At 39.8% G+C, this 23,138-nt stretch overlaps 3 protein-coding genes across 4 annotated transcripts in view; 2 read left to right on the top strand and 1 right to left on the bottom strand.

Annotated features, from left to right (window-relative positions):
- Positions 1 to 615: 615 nt before the first annotated feature.
- LOC138191743 (transcription factor BTF3-like) lies at positions 616 to 3,691 on the bottom strand. Its single transcript, XM_069138725.1, has 6 exons — positions 3,589 to 3,691; positions 2,680 to 2,752; positions 2,484 to 2,597; positions 1,671 to 1,872; positions 1,527 to 1,583; positions 616 to 989 (listed from the first exon to the last, which is right to left on the bottom strand). The coding sequence occupies exons 2-6, from the start codon at positions 2,746 to 2,748 to the stop codon at positions 943 to 945; spliced, it is 489 nt and encodes a 162-aa protein (XP_068994826.1). The 5' UTR covers positions 2,749 to 2,752; positions 3,589 to 3,691; the 3' UTR covers positions 616 to 942.
- Positions 3,692 to 4,055: 364 nt separating this feature from the next.
- On the top strand, positions 4,056 to 11,339 carry utp15 (UTP15 small subunit processome component). 2 transcript variants are annotated; one of them, XM_069178446.1, is made up of 12 exons: positions 4,056 to 4,201; positions 4,631 to 4,743; positions 4,879 to 4,971; positions 5,141 to 5,325; positions 5,612 to 5,790; positions 6,246 to 6,371; positions 6,957 to 7,092; positions 7,770 to 7,854; positions 8,432 to 8,587; positions 8,763 to 8,864; positions 9,107 to 9,240; positions 10,244 to 11,339. In XM_069178446.1, exons 2-12 carry the CDS (start codon positions 4,654 to 4,656, stop codon positions 10,539 to 10,541), a joined length of 1,584 nt encoding a protein of 527 aa, XP_069034547.1. In that variant the 5' UTR covers positions 4,056 to 4,201; positions 4,631 to 4,653; the 3' UTR covers positions 10,542 to 11,339. The 2 variants fall into 2 exon arrangements, with proteins under 2 accessions (XP_069034547.1, XP_069034546.1); XM_069178445.1 differs by having other exon boundaries at positions 4,627 to 4,743.
- Positions 11,340 to 12,195: 856 nt separating this feature from the next.
- The window catches only part of LOC138191609 (rho guanine nucleotide exchange factor 28-like), a 37,862-nt gene continuing 26,919 nt past the window's right edge, over positions 12,196 to 23,138 (top strand). Inside the window, exons 1-8 of the mRNA XM_069138511.1 lie at positions 12,196 to 12,395; positions 13,394 to 13,437; positions 16,722 to 16,863; positions 17,498 to 17,607; positions 18,026 to 18,212; positions 20,839 to 21,022; positions 21,522 to 21,723; positions 21,985 to 22,060. Of these exons, the coding sequence (XP_068994612.1) occupies positions 13,405 to 13,437; positions 16,722 to 16,863; positions 17,498 to 17,607; positions 18,026 to 18,212; positions 20,839 to 21,022; positions 21,522 to 21,723; positions 21,985 to 22,060 (934 nt within the window). The 5' untranslated portion in view covers positions 12,196 to 12,395; positions 13,394 to 13,404. The remainder of the gene's footprint in view (positions 12,396 to 13,393; positions 13,438 to 16,721; positions 16,864 to 17,497; positions 17,608 to 18,025; positions 18,213 to 20,838; positions 21,023 to 21,521; positions 21,724 to 21,984; positions 22,061 to 23,138) is intronic.

Below are 23,138 nucleotides of genomic sequence, written 5' to 3'. Positions count from 1 at the left end.
GGTTGATACTGTTGACTTCAAATTCAGTATTAAAATGAGAATTGGGCGTTTTCTTTTAATCTGAATACACTAGAGAATATTTAAGGTTTGTAATTACATTATAATTAAGCACTGTGAATTCAGACCGGGGTGTTAAGAGGGGAGCTACATACATCTACTGTCCCTTGCCTATTAAGAGGAACAGCACTGGCCTGTTTGATCCTTACAACTCTATTGTATGTAACAGTACTCAATGCCTTTTGTTTTTCAGCCTTTGGTATTCTGGAGTGGACATGTTTCCAATAAAACCCACACTGCTGCTGTCTACAAAAGCCTTCCAATGTCTTACACATATTACATTGTGCTGGGCTGAGGTCTGTCAGATGCTTTGGAGAACACATCAGTGCAGCTGTGATCAGGTCCAGTGTAGACATACACCTTAAATGTGCTGCTTTTAATGGACAGCCAAGAGTGTTGTTTTTTTTTTTTTTTTATATTCCTGTTAGTAATGATTACCATTTGCTCATTATTGTTCAAATTGAAAGAACCAGGAGCATGAGTTTGAATTTATTAAAGTGAACATGATATTCTTTTAGAAGTGAGAAAGAGCTGGTGGAGCATATAAAAGAAGAGAAATTTAAATGTAATTTTTATTACATGAATAATTCCACTGATACATTTTTGATGTGTGGGCATCACAATGCAGGAGAGGCAGTGTGAGAAAGAGGAGGGTTTGCACATTCCACTGAATTAAATAATTTCACTTGTACCGCAGAACAAGTAAGACAAAAGGTTAACGGTTGCCATAAAAAAGTAGATTTGATGTGTTTTAGCCTACTGTCACGGTTAGAGTTAAAAAGCAACTTTTGTTTGTAGCCACAGAGCAACGACAGATGGACAAAAGATTGCTGCGCCAAAGTACGGTGAGTCAAAGAGGAGCTCGGAAATGTTTGCGGGCGCTTGTTAGTTTGCCTCGTCCTTTGAAGCCTCATCGAAGTTTTCAACAAGATCTGAAAATGGAAACAGAAACCATTTTTTATTATTAAATATGAATATGAACTTAAAATATCAGCACTCTGACTCTAACAATAAACTCTGTTGATGTTTTACATTCTTTAACACTTGGTTAGACTCAGAAGTGTTCCGAATATTTTGTCAACCCAATTCATTTCAATGGCACGGACAAAATATTAGGAACACTTCTATTTTGCAGTCTCCAAAATGACCATTACAATAAATCAAAACCTCTCTAAATCAGATCAATAAACAACTGAACATTATAATCATTAAGAAGGGAGGATCGGTTGTATGAACTTTATTCTACACCTAACAGTGGCTTTAATGTCATGGCCGATCGTTGTATGATCCATGTAATTGGGTCCAGAACAGACTGACCCAAAATGTTTGTGTCTAATTAATGGAAAGACCTACGTAAGCCTTTTCTGGGTTGTTGTTATTATTATTAATAATAATAATATGGTGATATTAATGCTACAGTATAATACAGACTTGATTTGTTTTAAGAGAAGATGTGTAAATATGCTCACCTGGAACCTCATCATCTTCCTCTTCAGCAGCAACCATCGGTGCTTTGTTCTCTCCGGCTGTGAAGGAGACAGCAAACTATTGAAAAACAGCACACAAAATGACTGATAGAAACATACAGGTGAAGATAAAAGTGTTGTGGGTACCTGGTTTTGGCAGGGTTTCTGCTAATCTCCGGAGGCTGGTAAGACTGTCAGCTCCCAGCTGGTTTAGGATTCCTGGTAGCATCTCTGTGAGCTGTTTGTTCTCAGCGTGCCCTGTGATTGTGAAGGTGTTGGCAGCCAAGGAGGCCTGAACCTTTGGGTTGTTGAAGTGGATCACTGTGCCCTGGTTTGTGAACATATTCACCTGAAGTGACACACAAAAGGAATTTGAAGGAAAGATAGAAAGAACAGGGTGAGGTTAGTGTCAAAGAAGATGATGCAACAGCCCTGCTCCTGCCACACACCGTTTTCAACATTGGATTGATTTAAAACACTCACTCTTACAGTTCTTCTTACCTCTTACTATTATGTTATTTCTGATGATGCTGGCTTCCAATCAATGATACAACACTGTGCTAACAAGCAAACTGCACATACCATCCATGCCCTTTTATATCTGAAGTAAAGGTTTGGACATATTGTGGTTGTCCTTTTAGGTAGGTAGGTAGGTATATACTTTATTTTTATTTACCAGGATAATAAACTGAAACATCATAACATATTTTTTCCCTACCATCTTTACTTTACTTGTTGATTAATGAACCCGGTTTCTTTAAAATACAGTAATGAAAAGGCTTCATTTGACGATACTGTTTTTTTCCCCCAGTCGCGTCTTGGTTGAAACTGGCCTTTTACATAAAGCTATATTTAATAATGTATTAATAATTGGACAAACCCAACCTTAAAACATCAGTGTCATGAAGACTATTTGTTTCTCTACTTGTTTCTGTACAGCACAGAGAGAATTTGATGCACCTCCTCAATGCCAGAGATATTGTTGACTCCCAGTTTCTTCAGGGAAAACTGCAGCTTCTTATCATCTGCTGTAGCTGTTCTGTGCACCACCTTCTTCTTTCGGCGGGCCGACCCCTACAGAGCAAAATGAATAGTGACGTCGTCATCATATATGAACCTGTAATCCATCGACAACACTCGGTGTTCTTCAACTCACCTTGCCGCCGATGCGGACCTGCGCCTGCAGTTTGGCAAGCTTCTCCTGGTTCATTATCGACTCCTTCATCTGACTAAAAAAACAACAACATGATTCAGAAAAGAAAAAAAAAAAACTAACTCTTATTAGACACAGAACAAGAAAACATCAATAGAAAATGGTGGTACTAAGTAAAACTGATTGATCTTCACACTGTTTTTTTTCTAACCATTCTCATATGTTCAAGAAATATGCAAAATAGGAAGTTTCACTTTCATGACTGACAAATTTATAAAGCTTCAATGTGTGATTCCAACAGTTCACGGGAAAAAAAAAAATGGGGTTTCTAAGTGACAAAAATAAAATGACCAAAAATCCCCCTCATCGGTTTGCAGTTTGACGCAAGATAAAAAAAAAAATAAATTAAAAAAAAACCCAATGCACAGCTGTGTGGGATCCACAAATAGCTGCACACTCCTGAAGTCTCCAGGTCTGCATGAACCAGACCAGAGGTGGCGAGTTCAACTTAAAGAGGACAAGTTGGGGCTCCACACCTTCTCCGGAGCGAACAGGAACCAGTCAAGACGCCGACTCGACGTTCACCAACCTGTCCACCTTTTACCAACAACAACATTTGACCTGACGTGGGCTCGTGATTGATCTTCGCGCCTCCCGAGACGAGGAAGGACGTTTCGACCCGATTCTCTCAACCTGATGACAACTGAACTTCGAGCTAGTTAGCAAACCAGGCTACACAGCCAGCCCGAGGCCTCCTCCACCTCCTCCACCTCCTCCACCTCCTCCTCCTCACAAACTGCTGCCGGCGTTCAAAAACAGCGGATGTTTTCATCGCGTTTGAACGCGTTCATTATTTGTGTTGAACTATATGAGTGTGAGGCTGATAAATATGCCAGAGAGACGTGAACTGACCTGGGAGTGTGTAAACACGCGGGTCACAGTCGATAGAGCCGCGGAGAAAGGAGGGAAGTCCGGAAGTGACGTCTTCAGATGGCGGCTCTGACGGATGTCCGCAGATATTTTAAAAATACGTCTCAATGTGACTTCAATTTCTAGTATTTCTGAATGTTACGTTGCAGAGACTACTCCCAACTAGTCTATATTTGTGTAATACAATTTTTCTTAACGCTCACAATAGCGGTTAAAAATATACTATTTAAGACAGAACGCAATTTATATTAATACGGAATATTTTTCAAAGAGAAAATAAATAGATGTATTTATTAAAATGTATTCTTAGAATTAGTACACCCTCTTGTAGTGTTATTTGAAAAAAAAAAAATTAAAAAAAAATGAAAACAGCTTTCAAATTGTGTATCCTTTCAGTGAACAATAAAGGTATGTCTTTCAAAACGGAAGTAGTTGCGCTCAGTCATGGCGTCCTCCTGTGCGGCGAGGAGCAACGTGATCGCACGTTAAAATGAGAAACTTTTGCTTCGGTTGGACAAACAATATCGGGATCGTCTAATTTCAGCAAGTCGTTCGTAAAGAATAAGTTTGCGCTCCTGGATCTTTTAGTGAGAAGGTAAGACTCATCGGAGCGCAGTTTAGTGGACAATGCCGGCCGGCTAAAGTTGTGATGTACTGAGCACGTTGGGTCACTTTCTGTCTCATAAGCGGCTTTTGTTTTCAAACTAGTAACGTTACATCTGTTTTCAATTATAAGGACAAGATTAATCACAGACACTTTTATTTTATTGAACTCTCTGTGCAGAATCTAAAGCTTCTAACTAGTGAGCTCGTTAGATTGGCCTTCGGGAAAGTTTAACGTGAACTCTGATACCAAAGTCGGTAACTTCTGCTTAATGTTATTCCACCCTCCCAATATATAGCCTAACATATTTCTAATGTTTGGAAACAGAAATGCAAAGTAAATATCTGTGTTTAATCAGATAGTTGCCATATCTCCATGTGGAAATATTCATGATTTTCCCATCTGCGTCTTCCCAGATAGACTATCCTGTAATCAGCGCAGAAATGGCTTCATTTAAACCCACAAAAGTCCAGGCCTATCCAAAACTCGGAGAGAAAGTCACATGGGACACACTGTACTGGAAAAACTACAAGGTATGTCTCTCTGCTGTATTCTGTTTTAATGTTACTGTGAACCGAAATGTCCTGCACCATGCTCGAGATCAGGGTAATGCATCTTTAATTTTGTTTCTGCATCCTCAACAATGCCCCATTTATTCCTTCTGGCAGGCTCCAGTCCAGATAAAAGAATTCGGAGCGGTCACCAACATCGACTTCTCCCCTGTGGCACCACACAATTTTGCAGTGACAGCATTCACACAAGTACGTTGGCTTTGCTTGTATGAATCCATATCAGATGTGTTCACTCAGTTTCATCCATGTTCACTTTGTAAACAATTATGGTTCCTGTCAGTTCAGTCCTTGATGAGTGATCACATATTAAGGGTGCAACATTTGTTTGACATTTCCTCTCATTCTTGTTTCTCTACAGGTCCACATTTACGGTCCATTCTCCCAGGAGCCCGTCAAGACATTCACACGGTTCAAGGACACTGCTTACTCTGGCAGGTTCAGGTCCGACGGTCAGCTGCTCGTGGCGGGATGTGAGGACTCAGTCGTCCGGCTGTTTGACGTCGGCGGCAAGGTGGCACTCAGGATGTTCAAAGGGCACACAAAGTAAGTATCATGTACGCCATTATCCAATTGTGTTTGAGTTGTTCTGACCCAGACTGAATTATTTTTGAGCTGTTGTCTTGTTCTCAGTGGCAGTGTCTTTTGGAGCTGCTGTGTAGTCAAAGACTTGTTGAATGATGATTACTTGAGTGATCCATCGACTGAATTTCCTGATGATCTCAAGAGTTCTGACAACCTGTAAACCGTCTTATGGACTTATAGACGTCTGGTCATGAATGTCTTGGTGTGACTTTTGTCTCTTCTTTTTTTTTTTTAAATCTTTTTTCAGGGCTGTACATGTAACAGACTTCACCTCGGACCGTTACCAGATCCTCACGGGGTCAGACGACTACACCTGTCGACTTTGGGACATCCCAAATGCGACTGAGCTCAACACCTATCAGGAGCACACGGATTACGTTCGCTGTGGTGTCACCAGCAAACTCAACAGAGATATCTTCATTACTGGTGAGATGGAAGCCCGTTTTGTTAAGTGGTGTGGAGAAATGTTAAAGGGATGTCGTCAAGTTACCTTTTTGCTCATTTAGCATTGATGTTTGGTGTGTCTCAGTGCGATCATGTATATATTTTTACACTTTTTGTCGCAGTTAGATTAAACTAATTTAACAGGCGCGATCAAAATCCACCAACATTTGTCTTTTGACTGTGCAGTATAATTTCTGCACTGTATGCTACAATAATTCTCCATAATCTTAACAAAAACAATAATCACAAAAGTCTAATTTAAGGACAGGAAGTAACTTGTATAAGTAGAATAAATGATATACAAAATGACTAACAGCAGAAAAAACTTAACCATCACAGTGATCCTTTTAATTATTGGATCAAGTGCTACATCAGATTGAAGGATGAAACATTGCTCTCTTTTTTGTGTCCCTAAAAACTGATTTTTATTCTCCCAGGATCATATGACCACACATTGAAACTGTTCGATGCCAGAGTGGATAAGTGTGTGATGACCATGGAACATGGCCAGCCGGTGGAAAGTCTCCTTCTGTATCCCTCTGAGGGACTCCTCGTCTCCGCAGGTAGGCAGCAGTGTAATCCGCATGTTCACATAGCATATCCAGAAACTGGGCCAACTTGTAGTAAGATATAAGATAACACTTTAATAATTCCCATGCCCAGAAATTTGGGTGTTAGGTTAGGTTAGGTAGTTACTTTATTAATCCCCGAGGGGAAATTTTTCCGCTACAGCAGCATACAGAAGCAATAAGATAATAGAATAATAGAAAAGCAATAAAATAGCAGTATAAAATATAAAATGCACAGTATATACAGTATATACAGTACAGTATATATCTATATATATTATATACAACAGTGTGTTGCAGCAAAAAGAAGTTCAGGGGGTGGTTTGGCCTTTATCAGCCTAACAGGTTGTTGTGTTGGACGGAATCCATCATTATCGGCCATGACAAACAAGGAAGACAACAGCGTTTAGGTCTTTTTTTATGCTTCATTGAGAGTTCAGTCAGGACAAAGCTTAAATTGTTTTTCTTACACTATTGCCATCTGAAATACACAGGTTATTTGTTGTATTTACTCATGTTCACCCAGGACAAATAAGAAGAAATTGTAATCCACCTTTCATTTTCTATCACTCTCTTCAGGGGGGCGCCATGTCAAAGTGTGGGACCTGCTAAAAGGAGGCCAACCCCTGGTGTCACTGAAGAACCATCACAAAACTGTCACCTGTTTGTCTCTCAGCAGCAACGGACAGAGACTGCTGTCAGCTTCCCTGGACAGGTGAGGGGACATTTGTAGATACAGCATGAGAAGGGAGTGAAAAGTTCTGATAAAGTTCATGTTGTGCACGAATGGAGCAAAGCACCGTAATGTGCACGGAGCAGGGGGAAGTAATAACTTCTGTGAGAAAATATTCTAAGTTAATAAACATCAGCACCTGAGTTACACATGCGTTTGTGACCACTGATGCGTCCACATTTGCGATTTCACCATGGATCTAAAAATTGAGCAGAGAGTGCACTTTGTTCTGTGTAACATTTTTCTGGAACAGAAAGAAATCTCGGGTAAACCAATCTGGCAAATATGGCCGGTGTGGACTGATCATTCTATCGTGTGCGAGAAACTGGTTTGTTTTCTCTCAGATGGCTCAGAATGTCATAGTCAAACTAAGTGTTGAACCTGGGAGACGAATTTACAGTTCTCAAACCGGTGACTGTCAAAGAAACACAACTTAGTTGTGCTCCTGACCTAATGCGTCGTCTTTGGTCCTGGGCAGTGATGTTCTGTCGCTCTTGAAGCACTATGTCCGTCATGATAGCTGAATATGTTTTTGATGAATTGTAGTGTGTACTCGGGGCGCTCAGACAAAAGAGAGTGAAACTGCTCTCATTGGACCACCCTGTACAGGCTGAACGAATTGCATCTGATCTAATGCAGAGCCTCTGTTTGTCTTTCAGGCATGTGAAGGTGTACAACACAACCAACTACAAAGTGGTCCACAACTTTGACTATGCCGCCTCTATCCTCAGTCTGGCTTTGGCTGTAAGAAACATTTTATTATTTGTTTTCCCCATTTCAGAAAGGATTCAAAGTGTGGTGCATCTAGGTCTGTTACTTACTTACCACCTGTTGTGGGAAGCAGTTTATTTGTCTGACTGCAGGATGGAACTAAAATTGCCTGCGTCTCTGAGGTGCACCCTCAGAGTGAGCTGTGATCTGAGAGATCAGCTCTGAGAATGCAAAGTGATAGAATCAGTTTTCTGCAGCGGCCAGCACAAATATCTGCCAGTGATTTAAATCAAAAGATGATGAAGCAGTACATCCTCTCCTCCTGGTGTAGGCTTTCCAGAGCACAGAGTGCAAAGTCAGATAGGGAACTGACAAGGTTTTCTTTTAACTTCGGCCTTTCAGTTCTTGTAGATTTTCCCTTTCAATCACCACCAAAATCTTTGATTTGTTAGAATCATGCATGCTATAACAATACAAATTAATATTTTATACCATATTGATGCATCAGTTATAGCAGAGTAAAGTCGATTTTTTTTTTTTTTTTTCTCCTGCTCCTAAAAAGTTTTGTAAAATCCTGACGGTAAAACTATGAATATGTCTTTCTCTGCAGCCAGATGACGAGTCCATTGTCGTGGGTATGACCAACAGTGTTCTGAGCATCAAACACAAAAAAAGCCCTGAAGAGTTAAAGGAAACAGGCGTCCAACAGAGGCGGCGACCATCCTATCGTGTTTTTGTGAAAGGGAAGAACTACGTCCCTAAACAGGTATGTTTACCTGTAGTAACATGTAGATGTGATTATTCTCCAGGAGATGCATTGAATGAATGTTAGAAAAGACTGACAGTGGTTTAAGCTGTTCATTTCTGCACACAAGGGTTATCAGACTGTTTCCTTTCTTACTGTTGTTCATTTATTTCTTGTTTTTTCCATCTTGTTCCAGGATGATTATCTTGTCAGTAAGCCAGTCAAACAACATTTGGCCAAATATGACAAGCAGCTCAAGAAGTTTAATGTGTCCAAGGCTTTGGATACGGCTCTGGAGGTAACACGTCTCGTGCATTTCTAGCATTAGCAACAAGATTAAATCAGTCGGTGTTATTTACTTGAACTTCCTCCTGGTTTCTGTGTTGTACGCATTAACAAATGCTACTCTGTTGTTACCGAGTTGTACCTGTTGTTACTGAGTTGTACAATGTGGAATGGCACAAACAAACATTTCTAAAAGCCAGTGGCACAGTTTTAGCTTTATTTGTGTATATTAAGTATAATGCATTTTATTTATAGGCATGGACAAGACTGCGAAAGCCAGAGATCACAGTGGCCGTTATAAAGGAGCTGGATCGAAGAGGAACGCTGAAGAACGCGCTGGCAGGAAGAGATGAACAGGGGCTCTCTCAGCTACTCAACTTCCTCATAGGGTAAGATGCAGAGAAGACTTCATCAGTCAGGTGCTGACATACACCGATGAGCCAGAACATTGTGATCCCTCAGATGAAGTTAATAACTCATAACAGCAGCACATTACTAAGGTCTGGGATATGTTAGTAATTTCGGCTCTCCGAGTCAATGGGTTGGACAATTGTGCAACAGTTGATAGTGTAACCTGTGCAGTGCTCCAAAGCCCATGAAAGACTGTTGTACACCATTGAATAACATAGCTAGAATCTTTAATGACTGTGACCACGATCTTGCGCTTGTGTTTACGGCGAGAGGAGAAACCCAAGAAAAATGTTTGCACTTGGGCCAATCACAACGGTCTGGTGATGTTGCAGATGGTGGGCAGTAATTTGTTTTAAAAGCTATGTATTTTCAAATAATTTTAAACCTCACAATATTTCATTTTAAATGGCATAAATATAATAATCACCAAACACTTTGTAAAACAAAGCTCATAGTGAGGTCATAGTGGCTAAGGTGCTGTAAAAAAACCCACTCATGCAGCACTTAAGTGTTATAATGGTAGGAAAAACCCTGCAACTACGTCATGCGGTTGAATGTGGGAGGAATGGGGTGGTGTAAAGACCTAAATGACTTTCTCCCAAAAAAACAGCCAAATGGTTTTCTGAGAAAATGACAAGTCTAGTCGAGAGTTACCGGTCAGCAGTGGTGAGCATTTACCTACTGTGGTCTGAGGACGGACAAACAACAGCAGGATGTTGGGGCATGTGCCAAAATAATTCTGACTTACAAGCTTTGCTGCTATTCTCTCTGTGCCAGATACCACAGTGCACATTAAGATGTCTTGTGGAGTCCACAACCTGTTTAGGTGGCACATGAAGGACCAACAGCTTATTATGCCGGTGTGGTCATAATGTTTTGGCTCATTTTATTGTCATTTGATGCTTTCAATTTATTTGCAGTTGTACATCAACTCATTAAGAAATATTTTGCCACAAAAAACGTTTTTTGTTTCTTCTCCAGGAACTTGGTGGACGCCAGGTTTGCTCCAGTCCTCGTAACAGCGGCCGACATGATACTGGACATTTACCAGTCAGTAATCGGCCAGTCAGCAGTCGTGGACCGACAGCTGCTGCGACTGCAGGAGCTGCTGGAGAGAGAGATCGACTACCAGAAGGACCTCCTGGAGGTGCTGGGCATGTTGGACACAATGTTTGCCACCTCCCTCCCGAGAAAGGAGGTGCCATGCGCTGGCATCAGCAGGTCTAATGGCCTGGCTCAGGGAGAGGCAGGTACCTCAAGACCGCAGCAGGTCACCTGAGACTTGCAGGGGAAGGAAACTGCTTTAGACTGGGTTAGAGTGCCTTTACAACTCTGAAAACCTCGTTTTGAAACATCGGACGCAAATTTCCCGACATGAAGGCTACATGTCATTGACTTCAAACAGAAACATTTTGCTACATGTTTTAAAAGACTGACAGAGCCACGGTGTCACTCTGGTCTTTTAACTCGGCGTGACTGACAACACAGCAGGCAAGGAAGAGAACATGCATTTACTGTATGAAAAATCTCTGAATGTGTGGATGTGAAGCAAGGCAATGCTTGTAAGTCTCGTAATTACACTTTCAATTGTAAATGTGTGAGTATATGCGTGTTTGAATGAGTTCACTGTGTACGTCTGCTTTGTGTTTTCATATGAGGCATTGTTAAATGTTTTATAAGCAGAAAAAAAATAAATCTTTGTCATATTGAAACTGACCGATCATAACTGTTCAAATAGCTTGAAAATCAGTGCAACTCACTGGTGGTGGAAGAAGCATTCAGATCCTGGACTCAAGGAGAACTACTAATACAGCAAAAATAGTAAAAAATACTCTTATTTAATGGTGAAAATCCTACTGCAGTCATAAGTACTAGCAGCAAAATTAAGTTAAAGTAAAAGTCCTGGTTGGGTCCCTTTGACTGGTATTATTATATATGACATCTTTAGATTGTTAATAGTGAAGCATAAGTGTATAAACAGAGTGTTACTGTTATAGCTGCTGCAGGTGGTGCTAGTTTGAACTACTTGTCTGCAGGGACAGCAGATAAATGTGAGTTGTCGTCAGATGATTACTGGGAGAGGAAAGAAGAAAAAAATAAAATTTGTTTTCAATTGTTTTTTTTTTTGTGATTTTTGGTGAGATATCAGATGATTTGAACTTAAAAAAAAAATAAATAAAAATAAAATAAAAATTAATCCTTACAGAAATGTAGAGGGACAAAAAAAAAAAAAAAAAAAAAAAAATCACTTTGGTGGAGCTTATCTCAACTCTGACATCTGTAATGGGACCCTTAATACACCCGGCTTTTTATAAGACATCAGAGGACAAACATGTTGGACACTACAATTAACAATGTATTTTAAAAGCTTGTTACATTATCCATTGTGCCAAATCTTCATCTTAAAATGAACTAAAGCTGCCAAATAAATGTAGTGGAGTAGAAAGTACAATAATCCCCTCTGAAATGTTGTGGAGTGGAGATATAACTTGCATAAAATAAGAAAAGGTCTGAAGTGTTACATTTAAAACTAGTTTAATGATGGTGTTCTTTGGTAGGGAACATAAAAAGGTCAAAAGAATGGACAAAGTCCAAGGCGCAAAAAAAGAAAACACCTTTATTCAGATGGTTAGTTCATGGTGAAAAACAAGATGCTTATATGTTAATCCAGTTCTGTTTTAACACGTATAAGCATCTTTTCCTTTCTTTTAAAACCATCATAACTTATAACCAAGTACCTCCAGTACAGTACTTGAGTAAAGGTATTTACATTCCACAACTACAACCCTCCACTGTTGCAGGTTTCTACTCGTCGCAGTTCCATCGCCCTCCACTGGGGGTCGCTGTAACCTCTTAAGAAATCGTTAACTTTCACTTGTGAGGCGGAATTTGCATTTGAGCAGCCAGACGGAAGACAAACGGCCTCAGCGAGAGACGCGGTGTCAGTGGAGGCTGGAGCTCAGCCTGCAAACAGCCTCGGCTCCGACCCCCCCAAAAAAACAAATGTCAACGAGTTTTTGAATTATCAGGTAGCAATAAGAAGATGAGTCCGACTTAGCGGCTTTTATTTTGTTGTTGCTGCGTTTCAGCGGGCTGTCAGGTTTCCTCTGCCGGAGTTTGAGCTCCTCTGAAGGTAGGTGCATCACTCATGTCCCTCTTTATGTTACCTGGCGACTTATGTCCGTTTCCTTTTACGTTATTTGACAGTTTGCTAATTTGTAAACACTCAAAAATAAAAGAAACCTCGGGCTTAATGAGTCAGCAGGAGTCGAGTTACTTTAAATCATCAAGAAAAAAAATAAATCACGTAGATACATCTAAAGCTTGAGTATTTGTGGTATTTAATGGTAAATATTCACTACAAAGCCATAAATAACCCAGCTGTGATGGACACTTTTGCTGTGTCATATAGCTAGCACACTTACAAAACTAGACAAAGTCCTCTCCACTTGTCTGTCAAGGCCTTTGCAAACTGTGACTGTTTATTATTATTATTATTAGTTTGGTTTGGTTCTGTTTAATATGATTCCACATTTATAATAATAACGTTTACATTTCTTATGCTTTTAATTTTCTGACCTTTGTGCTTATTGCTTGAAAAGGTGCTCTATAAATTGAATTATTATTATTATTCTAAATGTAAATGTGAAACAGATTGTGACTGCACAGGAAACAGCTTCTTAAAAAGTGGTTATTTAAGACCTTCGCTGTTGTGTCCAGTTTAGAAAGTAGCCCTCGATAAAGACCAGATCTGAACCCTGCATTACTGAAATCCAATCGATTTCCAACCAACACACACCTACGGACACGCACACAATCAGATGTGGGCACATTTGGTTTTCTGGTTCTGTCTCTACACACCACAGCACAAAGTATCATCATTAAAATCATTATTCACACAAAAGATGATTCTGTCTCGGCAGAGGACCCCTGAGTCTGCTTGGCACACAAAAGGGTGGATAATCTTTCTTAAGGATCAGAGGAAAAGGCAGAATAACCAAAACAACCAAAAATATCACATGGCTGCACTGAGTGTGTTTTCACCATTTCATTTTTATCTGTCTAAAATCTCTTTTTTTTTTTTTTTTATTATTATTATTTTTTTTTTAATCTTTAATGTCTGTCTTGCAGTTGCTGTACAGATGGAGTTGAGCAGGAGGAAAGTACCGCTGTATGTAAGTATGAGCCCTAGTTTTGCAGGCAAATTTTAGACCTCCAATTAATCTGCAGAGTTAGTTGTCCCTCTCTGCAAATTGAGTTTGGAATGTAGCTGGAGATCAGCAGCCTCGTTTATGAGAACTGACAGTCATTGGCAGAGATTTTTGTGCTCATGACCAAATGATTATAAATATTATATATATATATTGTACCTGAAAGAAAGTAAGTATGTTCTTTTCATGCATCGGTACAGTCCATGTGATGTAATGAAGTCTACTGCAGTATAATCAAATAACTGCATTAATGATTTTTTTTTTTTTTCAGAAATGACCTCAGTAACCATGTCAGATATGAGCTCAGATTTGCCTTTGGTGTCTCTAGGATGGCCTGAGATTGATGTTTTCAACTTTATGGGTCTTTGAATGCAACATTTCTGGCATTCGCTTCGATTACTTGAGCATAAATTGAAGTTTCTCAAGAAGATAATAACCTTATCCATCAGTACCACACTGACTATAGCAGCCTGGCATATGTGTACATAACTAGCAAATCAGTAATTCCAAGATTCATTCACAGTGATGTTTTTTATTTGTATTGTCGGAGTTGGAAAATAACGTTTATTTGCTGTTCCTTTGACCGGTGGTGTTTCTTGTGGTAAACCTTTAAATGGATGCTACATGAAATTGCAGAGGATCACTTTTAAAATTATTCCTCTGTGAGCATGGACGTATACTCCGAAATGCACACCAGTATAGCTTCTAAAAACAGCTACTGTCAACCTCGCTAGGGAAAAAGTCACGACTCATTACATCACTGTAGTCCGTGGCTGTCATCTGTGGTATACATGTGCACACATCCAAACGAGAGTCTATGAGCTTCTGTTCCAAGGTGGTGGATAAAGCAAAACAGTTTCATGGCTACACTGGCACTCATCATATCACTCAATGCAACAGCAACTGTTTTGGGCTTCAAAGCCGGTTCCAATCCATTCTTCCTCTGCCTCGTGTAGTCCAGTACTTTATCTTGCGGCCACAGCATCATTAGTGGTCACCATCTGGTCAGTCATACAGACGTGAGGAGTCCCAATGAGGGCGCAGGAGATGATGTATAAACATTTAAAAATTTGTGGTGAGCCTGATTTTCTGTCTGTCAAAGAATAAAACCATAAAAGAAATGAACCTGAAGGTTGGATTAGATGAGACGGAGAGAAATGGAGGCAGGATTACTCACTGTCTCTGTATCTGAGGCAGTGAGAGAAGTAAAGAGAAAAGCCTCCCAGTTTTATAGTGAGAAATCAGGTCAGCTGCCGAGGTGATGCAAGGCTAATAAATAGACTCTCAAGAGAAAAGAGAGAGAAAGAGAGTACTTTAAAAACACTCTTAAATTATCCAGCACTCCCTGACTGGTGTGGATTGAATTTAAAATTAAGCCTTATGTTTTACATTTCTACTCTATCTTTTTCCATCAGCCTGTCGCCTCTAGTTCTGCCTCAAGTCAGTTGTTTGAAATGTTTCCAAGAATAACCCACACAGTATGTGTTGTGGCCTCAATACAGTCTTATATTGAGGGAACTAGCTGGACAAATTGATATCTTCTACAATAGATTTTTCTTCTTTTTCTTCAAAGATCCAAAATTTTCCAATATATAATACTCTCGTATTCAACACGGCACAGAGACTGTCCTTGTAAGAGTTATCAATGATATCTTGATGAAGTCTGATGCAGGTGAAGGCTTGGGGCTGTTTCTGCTTGATCTCAGCTGTGTTTTTGATACAGTGGATGATAGCATTATTATTGATAGGTTAAAAAAGTGCTTTGGTATCTTCTCGCGTTGCCTTCCAGTGGTTCTTTTTTATGTTTCTTTAACAGAAAATTTGTGGTGTCTGCTGATGGCTTCACCTCCTCTCAAGCAGTGTCTAAGCATGGGGTGCAACAGGGCGCCATTGTAGGACCTATTTTATTTTGTGTAATTCACCCACTTTTTCATCAAACAGCATGCTACTTCCTTTAATTGCTATGCAGACGATACTCAGCTGCACTTGTCCTGCAAACCATCTGAATCTGCAAAGTTATCTTCACTGCACAATTGCCTAGTATCAGTTAAGGATTGAGTGGTAGAACATTTTCTTTAGCCAAACTCCTTATAATAGGTCCTGAGCACACTTCTCGCAAAGTTCTGCCTGCTCCTGGTACTGCCTGCTTCAGCATTTGGTACCTTCTGTTAAGAACCTTTTTTTGGGGTGAGAAACTGAACTCGAGTCTCATGTTAACAAGCAACCTCAGTCGTGTGTTTTTCCACTTGACAAATATCTCTAGAATCAAATCTTTTATTACTTTTCATGATTTTCTCAAAGAGTTACTCATGCTTTATCATTCCTTGTCTTAGCCAAAGCATGATTGAACAACTTTAGGGTGGCCAAAATGTAGTTGCCAGACTTTTCCGGTTTTCTTTTTTCTGTCCTTGTCCTTGTTTTTGAAGCTCTTTAAATATAGTAGTTCTGTGCTGTTTGAATAATTGAATATTACTATAAATATATTATCACACAAATGGACCTTTGTGGTAATTCTGCTGTCCACAAGTTCTGTAATATGGATCTTTATATAAAACATTTTTGCATGATGCATCTTAAGCTAGATATGTAACCTCAGTACTGTTTCATTACTGAACTACAGTGTCTCCGGTGTATCCTCCAAAGTTTGAAATGTCTGTACCAAAATCAGCGATTGAATGTCTGCTTACATTTAGAAACCTTTTTATTTGTCTTCATTTTGATAGTTCCAGATGGAAATAACAATTTTCAGAAAACATTTTATTTGAAAATGTTTCCCTCGTTGAGTACTACTCTCAAAACTGAAGCACCCTAGATAAATCAACAGCAGAGAATCTGAGCAACTCAACCTGGGCCTTTTAAATAACTATTTACAGTCTAGTGAGGCTGACATGCAGTATAACACGATGTCACAGCTGACCGACAGAAAGTATTTTAAAAGCTATCAATCACTTCATATATTCGTATGTTTCTCTTTCTTCTGCCTCAGATGTGAAGTCTAAAGTGTTCTGGCCTGTTGGGATCAGGGCAGGTCTTTGCAGCAGACACTATGAGGCATTCCTGTTTTTATTGAGGGGGTATATTTTATTGTACGCTCAAGAGGAATGCTGTCAGGGGATTTGCTGTGCTTTACAGACATGTAGAACACTCTAAAATGATCCGCCATACTCAGGAATAGATCTATTTTTTTGCTCTCTACATCTTTCGTCTTTATTGTGCCTCTCAACCTCTCCCACCTTTCTTTATCTCAGGGTGAGGCGAAGGTATTTGCATTGCTGGAAGGATTAGACTCGGTGCCAGAGGATGCAGAGGTCTATGTTGTTTTGGAAGGATCCACGCTGGTCCATGTCACCAGGGCTCAGAGTGATGTCATGCTCTGCTTTATCGTCCCTGGTATGTGCATGTGCATGTCTCTATGATATGTTGTCGTACGTGTGTTTTCATGTCCTTTGAAGTATTTTCCTTTGTTTTACAAAACCATGTTCAGATGTCAACCTGCACATCCTTACAAACCCAGGCGTTCCACTCTTGTACACACTGCACTCATGAACAGTATATCACCATTTGAATCTTCAGACACACACACACACACACACATACACACCGTATTGGCTTCCTCTCAGAAGGGAAACAGCTCCATGACCAAGCTCCATGTGTCAACCTACACAGAGCCTCAGTAATGTTGACATAGGCAACAGGCAGAAGACCTGCAGACTCTGTACTTCCCATTAGAGCTGCTGGATTAATAAAATAACGTTTCCTTCTATATTAATTTGAATTATGTTAATTAATTAATCACAAACCATAAATGTTTTTAGATAGATTTCCTAGCACCCAGTCTGCAATCAATTTCAGCTCATTTAATCACAGGCTTACAGAGATAAGTAATCAATCATTGTGAACATCGTCTCTGCTGAATTTGTGTTGCTGCTGGTGCTTTATTTTAGAGAGAAAGAAAATGTGGATACATATATTGTGCCCAACAGCTCTTTTTGATTAAACTTTAGCTTTTGATGTGTATCTTCAGGACATAACCTGGCTGAGGTGGTCTCTGTCCAGGCCTATCTGTGCTCTGAAACCACACCCCTTACCTGGGTAGGCGGGGCTTCATTAGAGTACGTTCATGATGATGCTCAGGTAAAAATGACAAAAATATGCAATCCTATATATTTCACACAAGGTTCAGTGTCATTGTAGTTAGAATCTATTCTTACACAGATTATTTTTGTGTCCATGCTGCACAAAACATCCATTTTACAGAGACAGGTTTTAGGCTTAAAAAAAGAAGAAGTTTGAAATGAATGAAATTGAAGAAATTCACTTTTAAGTCAGTAGTGGAAAGTCAATCTCATATCAAGTGATGTAATTAAGAAAAATTCTCCGAACATGTTTGATTCAGATTGGAAACAACTAAAATAACTCTAGTTGCATATTAGTAGCTAAAAAAACGAACTACAAAAGTAGTGATTAAAAAAAAAAAAAAAAAAAAAAAAAAAAAAAACTTTTGGAAGGCACTACATTGTATTTTATTCATAACTATTTTTTTCCCCTTCAGGACCTGGCAGAGCACCTGGTAATCTATGGACATTGTCTGAGCTCCATGGATCACAAGGAGCTGAGCAGCCTCTTCAACCTGGGCCAGGAGAGCTCTCGCTGGGCCATGGATCGTCGTGTGGCCCTGGCCATGGCCAACCTGGATATCCCCCAAAACTGGAATGTACTGGGGAGCCACAGTGGAGATGGTGAGAGCAAGACTGTCTTATCTTGCTGAATCCGCATTGCTGTACACAAATGTTAATCGAAAGCACTTTGGATTTGTTTGTTTTTTATTACGTAACAATGTGTGTAAAGCTACTGGTAAATACCTACACAGAACTTTGCCTTGCAGATGAGAGGAAATGTTTTAAAAAGGCGGTTTAAAGACAGACACAAGTGAAGAGGGATTTACCATACTTACATGTGTGTTCATTAACAATATAAAAGAGGTCAGTTAGTGAGCAGTGATGCAGTAGATATTGTCATGGCCTAATCTGTCAACAATGTCCTGGAAACTTGAAGCCAGTACTGTATAAGTAGGGTGAACTCTTCAACCCTGCCCCCCCCTTCTCCCTTTCCCCCCTTCTCCCCTTCCACCATCGTTCCCATTTTCCATGTTCACCGGACTGAAATCGGAAGTGAACATAGTCACATTTGTGCTTCTGTTGAATTCATCAAAGCCAATTAAGCAGCATGTAATGTGGTTATTAGAGCCTTTTCCATCTGGAAGTAGCCCGAGGCAGAGCTCAGTAAATCTGAGGCTAAGTGCGTGTATGTGTGTCTGCGTTCGTATGTGTGTGGCTTCTATGTGTGCTGACCACCATGTTTACGAGATGCCACCATCTGTTTGTATGATCTGAGTGTTTGTGTAGGGCCACCTACATAAATAACAAACTAGATTTAGTGGTAATACAGTTATAGCAGTCTGTTTCATTGCAGCGTCTCCTTCTAATTGTCTGCAGATAATTTAATAACGCTGCTTATGACATCACTCTAATGCTGATGCTTTATATGACTCGATTATCAATACCCAACTGTCCTTTAGTGGTGACCATTTGCTTACAGTGCATTAAATATTCTTCAAGTAAAAACTTAACAAAACCTCATTACTGCCACAAAATCAAGTCTTGTGTTTGTCCTCAACCGAGTGCAGTTCTTAAAGTGGAGCATTAAAATTTTGACATACAAATGTGCTATCTTGCAAAATCTGTCTTTGTAGTCTAATAAGACCTGCATCCTGGTGAGTTTTTGGATATACAGAATATCCTTGGGCAAATAATAACACTCCATTTCTAAAGTTACATTCTCAAAGATCTCTGTTTCAATCTCTTTGGTGGCACATATGGCAGTTAGCGATAATTGCAGCCGTGTTTTGGGAGCTAAACAGTTACTGTGTTTCAGTTCACGTACTTCAAATCGCACACACTTACCAGAAATAATCAGAACTTTTGAAAGTGTGTCACGTTTTGCGTAAAACTTGCATTTGTATTTTGTGGTGTTCCACAGCAGCTGCGGAGTTGAAAATGTGTCGGTGTTCCCTCCCTTTCTACTACGTAGCCGTAATGGTGACCATTGAGTGTGAGAAGTGTACAACGCTTCATACAAAAACTTTTGACAGTTATGAGTAAACCATTCAGGTACCACATGTTGTGCACGTTGCCTTACTTGTCGGTGTGATTGCACTTTTGCACTCAAAATAGCAAGTATAAGTACGTTAGTGCACGAATTGAGACAGCCAGTGTCTCCTGCGCTATGTCAGTCAATAGAAACTGATAGGTTGAGTTGAAGAGGGAGCGTGTTGTGTTAGCTCTGCCTTCCCACTGTGGAGGAAGAAATACTGCTGGGTGGTGGAGAACGTGTCACTAAGTGTGCACCGGTTGTGATTTTCCCTGAGAATCTCAACACAGACCCCCGGCTCGCTCAGTTTGTTATACTGCAAATGCTACCGCTTTCATCAATGGACGACTCAGCTTTTATTGTGTTCAGTAATTCAGTGATAGATAATGACTGAACAGACATTTACTAAAATGAAAGTCATTGATGACTGTAGCTGTAAAGTAAATACAGGTTTGGTTTCTTTAAAAAGTAAACAAATTCAAATATAGTTTTAAAGCATCAAATGAAAGTTAAGGGCTAACCACAGTATGTGATTAAAAATGACTTTTTTATCATGTCACCCTTATGTTTCTGAATGCTTACTGAACTGCCCGCTATAGTACAAAGGGCAGAGTTTCATTTATTTTGCGAAAGTCCCGCATCAACCCCACAGTAACACATTTCGTAAGATTGTATCTTTTTGTTAATGAACTATGACATACAGTGCAACACTTTCCATTGACCACAGGCTGAAATATGCTGAACGTCTTTATATTTTTAATGTGAAGATATTTTCTATTTTCAAGAATAAGAATTAAGTCTAAAAGGAATTGTCAGAAATCAAAATGTTTTAAGATTCGGGTGAAATTTATGCTGCAAGAATAAAGTCAAAGTTGTTTGCTGGGAACTGTTTTGATGCTGGACAGTTACCTGGATACGGATCTTGTTGGAATGCACTAAGTGGCAGACAGAAATAATAAGCTGTCATCACCCTGTATAAGGCTCGTATTGGTTTAAAGTGGGTCAGTGGAGCAGCGGGATCCGGTGCCATGCAATAATTAATTCATTATCACGATTAAGACAAGATTCTCTTCATGTTAGTTTCCTCATTTTTTTTTTTTCTCACATTCTGGTTTTACTGTTAATCTCACTTCCCTCTTTCACTCAGCAGCTACATACTGTCCTCTTTGCAGAATTACCTTTGTCATGGTGTTTTATTTCTCCCCTCATCTCCAGAGCACAGTCCCAGAGAGTCTCCCCTCCACCTGGCTGTGCGGTGGGGTCTGTGTCGGCTCGCGGAGCTGTTGCTCTGCCAGCCGGGCGGCTTGATGGCCGTCAGTCTGCCAAACGAAGAGGGAGTCACTCCGCTGCAGCTGGCACAGACAGCCGGCAACACTGAGTTCCTGGAGCTGCTCTCACAGTAAGATTATGAGCTCTAACAGGCCACTTCCAGGAGAGACACTGACAAATGAAACACTGTTTTGCTGAAACATTATGCACTCAGTGGGAAGCTTTCCCACACAAAACAGTAAGGGAAAGCTTGCTATCAAATGTAGAAAAACAAGCTAGTTTTACTTGAGCTATTACCCCAGATAATTTTCATTCTTTAGATTTCTTAAATACTGTAAATAGACTGGTTGAAGGGCATTTTATGAACACATAATAAAATAGTGGTCGCTGTCAAACTCAAGCTGCTCAATCAGTCAGAATCCATAAATCTTCAGCACAGCTTTATAACTTTGTTTACTTGACCTGAAAAACTAGAAGTCCATCAGTGACAGGCCTTTCCATTATATTTTTAAATATTCTGATAGTTTTATATGTCTTTTTTATCCATAAAAAACTATATTCTCTAAGAGTATCAACTGTAATTCTTAATATTTTTTTGTGATTAAACAAACCCTTCTGTTGTGTTGCAGCCCACCCAACCCTCTCGCCACACCTCCTGCAGGTCTGTCCCAGGTGTGGGCAGACCGGTCCCGCTTGCTGAGGTTCTGTCATGACACAGGGAACCTGACTCTAACCGTACGACAAAACCTGAGGTGGAGCTCAGAGGAGAGCCGGCACGCTGACATCCTGCTGCTCAGGGACCGACTCAGAGATGAAGATTTCCTCAGAGAGGCGAGTGAGGTTTTATCTGTGTTGCCGGATGATTGTGATGATTTGTTCACTTGGGTGAAGTCTCTAAACACAAGACTGAAACATAGTCTTTCTTGCAAGACCATGTACATAAACAGAAATGGTTGGGTTCTTTGCTGCAACTGATGTACGTAAAAGCACAGATTGTGTAATTAAGTAAGCATACTAAAGTGAAAACCAGCCCATACCCATTCTAATAATGTTTACAGCATACTTTTACTGAAACTGTACTTTTCCTCTCAGATCAAAGCACTGAGGAGGGAACGGGTGGAGACCATCTTAGGGAAAGAAGAACTAGTGGATGATCCTGCAGACAACGGTATTGTTCACTTCCTAATCTTTCTGTTTGTGGGATTTGGGAACCATCCAGTCTTAACTCTTCTCTTTCATGTTGCAATTATCTGCTATTTATTGTGGCAGTTGTTTGTCAGGGTTAGATACTGTGGCAGATACTGCCCTCATCTGGGCTTTTAGAGGTACTGCAAGCCTGTATCCAAAACAAAACAAACAAGAGAACAAGCAAGCTGTGGCCTATGGAGAAATAGTGCTGACAGTTTGTCAATTTATTGATTAATGGCTGATTAATTGTTAGGCAGTTGTTAGAGAATTAATTACAGGCAACGTTTTAATAGAGTAATTGCATCAGTCCTTTATCAAGCAGCAAGCTGTTCCAGCCTCCCAAATTTCAGGATTTTCTGCTTTTCATCATTGTTTTCACAAAAATATTAAAAAAATTAATGAATTAAAATATTATACAGGAAAATTATCAATACAAAAAATAAAGAAACATCAACACATGAACATAAACAACTGATGTTTACCAGGTAGACTGTTCATCCTCTTGATTTAGCATGTTAGTCTGCTGCTAATTAGCAGCACTAAACACAAATTACACCTGAGGTACACCTGAGGCTGATGGGAATTTCATTTTGCAGGTATTTTGGTATAAACCAGTTTTGATAAATACAAATTTTGACCTGAGATAGATTAAAAAGTGGAGGGCTCACCAATATTTTTCCAACTCATTCTGAGACATCAGGTTACAACATTTGCATTTTGTGCAGATCCATCAAGTTGCTTTGAAAGATATTTCACTGAAGTGAAAACTACAACCTGCTGGTGGTGCTAGAGGAAAAGTCTCAGGAGTCATTAAGCCTCAGGTATCCTGAATGGCTGTAAAGAATTTCAAAGCAGTACATCCAAAAGAGATATTTCACTGAGATTCCAGCAAACCAACCAAGAGACAAACTGCTGTAAATACACAAGTTATCCAGATGAAATTTTAAATCTTGCATCCCCTCTCCCTCACTTTCTGTCTCTCTGGTTTTCTCCTTCTTCTCAGAGCAACATTTGAGTAAGAAGACATTACAATATCAGGGAAAGTGTTTTCTTGAATC

This window comes from Embiotoca jacksoni, unplaced genomic scaffold (assembly GCF_022577435.1).
Source record: "Embiotoca jacksoni isolate LCO1_2020_lvr unplaced genomic scaffold, fEmbJac1.0.p SCAF_8, whole genome shotgun sequence".
Classification (NCBI taxonomy): domain Eukaryota; kingdom Metazoa; phylum Chordata; class Actinopteri; family Embiotocidae; genus Embiotoca; species Embiotoca jacksoni.
The sequence above is the reverse complement of the archived record's forward strand: the minus strand, read 5'-3'. Positions and strand labels throughout refer to the sequence as shown.

Coding starts and splice junctions, on each gene's coding strand:
- utp15 (XM_069178446.1), top strand. CDS start 4,654: ATGGCTTCATTTAAACCCACAAAAGTCCAGGCCTATCCAAAACTCGGA. Junction 5,791..6,245: donor CAGAGATATCTTCATTACTG/GTGAGATGGAAG, acceptor TTATTCTCCCAG/GATCATATGACCACACATTG. Junction 9,241..10,243: donor CTACTCAACTTCCTCATAGG/GTAAGATGCAGA, acceptor TTTCTTCTCCAG/GAACTTGGTGGACGCCAGGT.
- LOC138191743 (XM_069138725.1), bottom strand. CDS start 2,748: ATGAAGGAGTCGATAATGAACCAGGAGAAGCTTGCCAAACTGCAGGCG. Junction 1,873..2,483: donor ATATCTCTGGCATTGAGGAG/GTGCATCAAATT, acceptor GTGTCACTTCAG/GTGAATATGTTCACAAACCA. Junction 1,584..1,670: donor AGAAACCCTGCCAAAACCAG/GTACCCACAACA, acceptor TCTCCTTCACAG/CCGGAGAGAACAAAGCACCG.